The 6,664-nt window shown below is 42.6% G+C and overlaps 1 protein-coding gene across 1 annotated transcript; it reads left to right on the top strand.

Annotated features, from left to right (window-relative positions):
• The first annotated feature begins 1,652 nt into the window (after window positions 1–1,652).
• On the top strand, window positions 1,653–5,820 carry LOC123161541 (GDSL esterase/lipase EXL1). The gene is made up of 5 exons (XM_044579354.1): window positions 1,653–1,989; window positions 3,927–4,057; window positions 4,152–4,385; window positions 4,811–5,063; window positions 5,395–5,820. The coding sequence occupies exons 1-5, from the start codon at window positions 1,743–1,745 to the stop codon at window positions 5,580–5,582; spliced, it is 1,053 nt and encodes a 350-aa protein (XP_044435289.1). The 5' UTR covers window positions 1,653–1,742; the 3' UTR covers window positions 5,583–5,820.
• Window positions 5,821–6,664: the final 844 nt, after the last annotated feature.

Genomic DNA, 6,664 nt, shown 5'->3' with positions numbered 1-6,664 from the left:
TGACAGAAAAAAATGCGTTCGGTCCAAAATGTCACGGATGTGTCTTTTCTTTGTAGTGGAGGGGGGCACCCCACAGACACACTAGTTGATCATTGATCTCTTAGCCGTGTGCGGTGCCCCCATCCACCATAATCCACCTTGGTCATATCGTTGCGGTGCTTACGCGAAGCCCTGCGTCGGTAGCTTCATCATCATCGTCATCACCCCGTCGTGCTGACGAAACTCTCCCTCGACACTTTGCTGGATCGGAGTTCATGGGACGTCACCGAGATGAACGTGTGCAGATCGCGGAGGTGTCGTACGTTTGGTACTAGGATCAGTCGATCGTGAAGACGTACGACTACATCAACCGCGTTGTCATAACGCTTCCACTTTCGGTCTACGAGGATGCGTGGACAACACTCTCCCCTCTTGTTGCTATGCATCACCATGATCTTGCGTGTGCGTAGGAAATTTTTAAAATTACCACGTTCCCCAACAGTAGCTAGGGGGTGGATAGGGCGGTCCATGGACCACCCTGAAATTTCCCCCATAGCCAATATATAGGTTAGAAAAAAAGAATTATTTTAAGAAAATACATAGAATTACATGAAAATGTTCATTGTTGGACCACCCTGGCTCACCGAGTTGGCTATGCCACTGGCGCCCGGGCCTCCCAATATCTGCCCATGATTTGGTCTGGATATGAGGGGTGCCTGTCAAACCCGACGTTTGGGGCCGGTATGAGGGTCCATCTGTGTCAGGTTTTCTTATCGGTCAGTGATCAGGCCGTCCGTCGGGGAGTTTGGAGCGACCGACTATAGATGTTGTGAGATGGCAACCAAGCATGCAACCTTGCCTCCGAATGTGCTCTCGTTCCTCGACAGGGCACCTCGTGCACACATGGGCATCTGCACCCATTTTTCAAAAAATGCATCTTAAGCACATTTTAAAATGTCCAAAAATTCAAAAGAAAATTGCACGCATACATGTTCGCAAATGTGTGTGCGCGGCACAAAGTTTTGTGAAAAAATGTCTTTTCGTTTTGTCTCCCCAAAAAAGACAAATTCAATGCTTCTAAATAGCGTTTCACGACACATTTTTTTGTCTTTTTGCACAGGCCACAAAAAAATTATTTTGCCGTGAAACTTTGTTCACACACATAGAACATGAATACCTGTGCGGCCATTTTCAGATTCTTTTTAGCATTTATGAATATATTGTAGGTTCATATGCACCCGAGTTCATTCATGCACTTCCCTTCGTTCCTCTCTCTTGCCAAATTTCCCACAGAATTAGCAGAATGATAGATTTTAAAGCTCCTCTGCATTATTAGGTCTACAACAAAGCACATGCAGCCGGCGACTTGTTCTACTCGGACGACTGTTTGGCAGATAGGCCATGGAGGCGGTACGTGTGCCTAAAACACGGACGACTAATTGCATTAATAACTGATCGGCCCGGCCGTGGCATGATCACAAAGAAGCCGGACTTGGGCCTCCTACAATTTTACGCCATCACGCTGCCCATTAAATCGACAGGACCGGAAACGGTGTATTCAATGCATGTAGCGAGCAACCAACCATATCTGCATGATGATGAGTCGCCTCACTGCGCGGCGGACGCGCGCGTACTTTTCTCCATGCCTCGCTATAAAACCTCCCACGGCGTGATCCACCCTGCACCAGCCAGAGCCAGCGACACACTACACCGCTAGCTAGCTAGCTGATACTACATTATTAGTAGTACTACGGAGCCGAGCAATGGCGTCTCTCTACCGAGGCCTGCTGCTGCTGCTGATGGCGCTTCTCCCACCCGCCCATGGAGCAACCACGGCTAGAGGCAAAATCTCTGCAGCGTTTATGTTCGGCGATTCGATCGTCGATCCCGGGAACAACAACGACCGGCTGACGGAGGCGAAGGCCAACTTCCCGCCGTATGGGCAGGACTTCCCCGGCGGGGTGGCCACCGGGAGGTTCTCCAACGGGAAGGTTCCCGGAGACATGCTAGGTACGTACGTAATAAGTCGTAACAACCGGCAACTGACTTTTTTTTTTAGCATCAGTATAGACATAAGCGCTCATATACACGCGCATACACTCATCCCTATGAATGCACACACGCACACCCTACCCCTATGAGCACCTCCGAAAGACTGAGCCGGCATATCATCTTGAGATTTACGAAGTCACCGTAGGCGCCTCGTCGTCGACGGGAACGTCTCCTCCCACTGAAAGCGCATCGCCGAAATCCTGAAATAAATCCAGGAATAATGCGAGCACCAGGATTTGAACCCTGGTGGGTTGGGGATACCACTGTCCACCTAACCAACTCAACCACAGGTTGATTCGCTTAACTGGCTTTTCTAGCTATTGCTTTTTTGCATTTTATTTTTTACATACGGTAGTACAACTTTGTTGTTACCCCACTTCTGGTTTGTATGGCATGCAGCACCTATGTTTAAATTGGGATCTAATGGAGTAGCTTCTTGTACGTTTTATATGCAACTGCGGTTACACCAAGATGAGAACGTATACGGGAATGTCTAGTTGAAGGCTAACTTTACAACACCTAACAAGTAAGGTAGGAAAAGTGAGGCTTTGCTACAAGGTATGGCAAACTTATGAAAAAAGTTGAGAAGCAAGCCGGTGATCGGTGAAGCAAATACCTAAAAAATTGTGAGGTGTCTAACATCGGATGGGGCAAACTTAGGCTACTCATAGTGGGGAGTATCATATAGTAGTATCATGCATATGATACTAGTGTATGATATTATCTCCATAGTGTATAGTATCATAAAGTAGTATCATAGATGATCATATTTATTGCCATGCATGACACAAAGTAGCATATCATTTAACATGATATGGTATCTACCTATGTTATTCTAACCCTCTCTCTTCTTTAATTATGTGCCACATAAGCATGTTTGCTAGTCCCAAGTGCATGTTATCGGTTATGTTACTCCCACTATGGCCAGCCTTATATCTGGAGCCAACTTCCCGCAGTACAAAATGTTCAAAGCAGCTGCCAACATTAATTTCCTTTTGGAGGGAGTAGGTAGCTGCGTTGGCAGCTGCTTTGAAGTCTTGACACTACTGTTGCTCTAATACTCCCTCCGTTCCGGTTTATAAGGCTTAATTCAAAAATCTCATCAACCAAGGTAGATGGTGAGTGGTGAAATACCTTTCGGAGTTTGCAAAAGCATCCAAACTAATGCTCTTGTTTTCCTAAAAAAATATGTTTACCAATGTATTAATTGCAATGCATACATTGCATAAATTACATGCATTGGTCAATTTTCTCTTAATACTTGCATGCAATGATTTAATGTACCTTAGAATCTGAACATATGATGGGAAACAACCAAATTGAGTCTTATAAAATGGAAAAATTAAAATTTTGAGATAAGTCTTATAAACCGGAAAGGAGGGAATACTGTTGCAGGAGACATTTTGACGTCCAAATCAAAGCACTGTGCATGTACAGAGGAGCTCCTAGTGAAAAATGCACAGTTCAGTCGTACTAGCCCGTCAGCTTGGTTTTCATCCGTCATGCATTTGTTTTTTTTTCTGTCTCCTTCTCCATTTAATGCAAAACCAACTACCCCTCTGTCAACATTAATTTGCAGTTCACGTAGAAGATGAAACAAACTCCATCACGAGGACGGCTCGATATATATATTGCACTAATTAAGTTGCATGTTGGGCAACAATCAATAATTGATCACGTGACAGAAGAACCACGGCCAAACAGTACTATACTCCCTTCCATCCATATTATTTGTCAAGGATTTGATAGAACCTTGTACAAAGTCTGCGACAATTAAAATGATAAATTACTCAAAAACTATGTATTCTTTTTAAGTGAAACTCTTTAATGGCTAGTCTTGCACCAAGTGAAAACTTGAATATCCACTGATGATGTCATTTTTCTTGATCGATCAGCTTCTAGGCTGGGAATTAAGGAACTATTGCCACCCTACCATGGAAATGATCTTCCACTAAGTGAGCTACTCACTGGTGTCGTCTTTGCTTCTGGTGGCAGTGGATACGATCCTTTAACTTCGATACCAGCGGTAAGTTCTTTTGTGGAAGTCTATTCCACTCTGGTTTCACCAGAAACTAAGAATCGTTAATAGAGTTTGCAAATAATAATTTTCTATGCTTCAGACTGCTACATCGAGTACTGGGCAACTTGAATTATTCCTTGAATATAAGAAGAGACTAAGAACTTTAGTCGGAGAAGAGGAGATGACACGTGTTATCTCTGAAGGCATATACTTCACAGTCATGGGGGCAAATGACCTTGCAAATAATTATTTTGCAATCCCTTTGAGGCGCCATCAATATGACCTTCCTTCGTACGTGAAATTTCTTGTCTCTTCCGCCGTCAACTTTACCATGGTAAGAGTACTTATTGAAACTCTAAACCTGCTAGTAAACAGGCAATCTCATAGCTTTATAAGAAAGCTTATTTGACTCTCTTTTTGCACAAAGTTCTCGTGTTCATTTAGTTCTTCGATATTTTCAAGTTTCACATATTTCCCTCAAACTCAAAAACTACAAACCATTCCTTATCTTGTGCATTAAGTAGTTTCCTTTAGTCGGTTACAAATATCTGTTCGTAAATTTAGTACTTTACTGAATTTTTTCTACCATCTACTTCTCTTGATAAAGTTTCAACATATGGATATTTTATAATGACCATGGTACTAATAGTCGCGTACCTTTTTTTTTACATCCTACATATTCTGTTATTTAATTGGCATTTGAGCAGTCGACCTGCTGTTTGTAAGATTCAGTATGCTCATATATACTCTTCTATACAGAAATTAAATGAGATGGGTGCAAAGAAGATTGCATTCATTGGCATTCCACCAATTGGATGTTGTCCCTCGCAAAGAGAACTTGGATCAAGAGAATGTGAGCCCATGAGGAATCAAGCAGCAAATCTATTTAATTCTGAAATAGAAAAGGAAATACATCGTCTAGATGCACAACAAAATGTTCAAGGCTCCAAGTTTATTTATCTTGATATATACTACAATCTGCTTGATCTCATTCAGCGACCTGGTTTTTATGGTGAGTGCACATTTTATACCCGGTTGGTATTTTAGAGCATACCATCAATCATTACTGTAGAGTATAGGTGCAATAGACATATTAATAGATAACAGTGACAAGCATTAACCTCTAACATGTCATCACTCTTACAATACTACAGGCAAATTGAAGTAACAAGAATTGTGTAGTGAACTAAAATGGTAGACATAAATGTTTACATTAGTTTGTATACTTCGTTTAGAAATATTTGGCTTTATATAGTGTATAGAAATACATGTCGATGGACATGTTGTCATCACAAATTCATAATTATTTGTTACTTAATATTTTGAAATTTCCTGTCATATAGGTTTCAAGGAGGTAACCGAAGGGTGTTGTGGCAGCACAGTGCTAAATGCAGCAATATTCATTAAAAATCACCCTGCATGCCCGAATGCTTACGATTACATTTTCTGGGACAGCTTTCATCCTACTGAAAAGGCCTACAACATTGTGGTTGATAAACTGTTTCAGCAAAATATGCAGTACCTGATGTGAAGAAACTCACTCTCAATGGACGCATGAACAAATATTATTAGGAACTGCAATTAATTTGTTTGATAGTACTCACTGGCACTATTAGGACTGTCTAACCATTCATCCAAACTTGTATCGCCAGTGAAAGATCGCTCCTTCCGAAATGGGTAAAGGCTAGAGGTTCATGAAATACATAAGAAATTTGTTCTGGTAGACTCGAATATGTATCTCCGTATAAATTATCGTGATATTCATGGGACATCGTCTGTGCCTAATTTTTGGTGGATTGCAAATGTATTGTCCACAAATGCGGTGGTTGGGAACTTGCTGGTTCTAGCACCTTCCATTAGCATGTGTTGATCTTGTGAACGTAAATTTCAACTTCGCTAAACTCTATTCACACTGTTGTAGATTGGACCTAAGATGACACATCTATCACACATCATTCGACCAAACTGTGTGCGATGCGGGCATCACAAACAGTAAAAAATAACTTTTGTGCTAGAAAATGAAACGGTGCGATGGCCATCCATGGGGAACGATTTTGTTAAGAAGACCGAGTGTGATAAGGGGCACACGGCAAAGGGTTCTACTGCATATGCGGCACGTAGTTGTAACACGCACGGTTTGTATGTTGCAATGTGTGCATTCATTGGCAAACACTTAACAGGAACGAAATGTTTGCGATGGTTTGAACCCTCGCACACCATGCTTGTTATGAATACTCGTGTGTGAAGGTTTGATATTTACGCACACATAGTTCGAGGAGCCTCGTGTGTGCTTGCTCGTGACAGCGCACATGCTTCTACGCTAGCTCGCGGTTCCTCCTTTTCTAAGTTTTTCATCAATAGCGTTATCTGAACACGCCAGTGTTTCCCGCCAGTCCTCCATCGTTTTTCGCCCAGCAATAAGGGTGGTGATAAATAAAAGCCTATGCGGCCACACACCATATAGCACACAGACAGAGCTAGCGCAGCTTATACGATTCCAAGCATGCCACCGCGGCGAAGCGCCGTCTCCGTCATCACCCTCCGGCCTGTGCAGGTCGGAGAGAAAGATCTGGTGAAAGCATCATGGCCCTTTGAGGCCGAGGGCATCACCAT

This window comes from Triticum aestivum, chromosome 7B, assembly GCF_018294505.1.
Source record: "Triticum aestivum cultivar Chinese Spring chromosome 7B, IWGSC CS RefSeq v2.1, whole genome shotgun sequence".
In the NCBI taxonomy this organism is placed as follows: Eukaryota; Viridiplantae; Streptophyta; class Magnoliopsida; order Poales; family Poaceae; genus Triticum; species Triticum aestivum.
Note: the sequence above shows the minus strand (reverse complement) of the source record. Positions and strands in the feature narration are given on the sequence as shown.

What these genes read in the sequence shown, in the direction of transcription:
- LOC123161541 (XM_044579354.1), top strand. Translation starts at nt 1,743, where the DNA reads ATGGCGTCTCTCTACCGAGGCCTGCTGCTGCTGCTGATGGCGCTTCTC. An exon ending in CTTTAACTTCGATACCAGCG is followed by an intron (nt 4,058 to 4,151) that starts GTAAGTTCTTTT and finishes TCTATGCTTCAG; the next exon opens with ACTGCTACATCGAGTACTGG. An exon ending in CCGCCGTCAACTTTACCATG is followed by an intron (nt 4,386 to 4,810) that starts GTAAGAGTACTT and finishes TCTTCTATACAG; the next exon opens with AAATTAAATGAGATGGGTGC.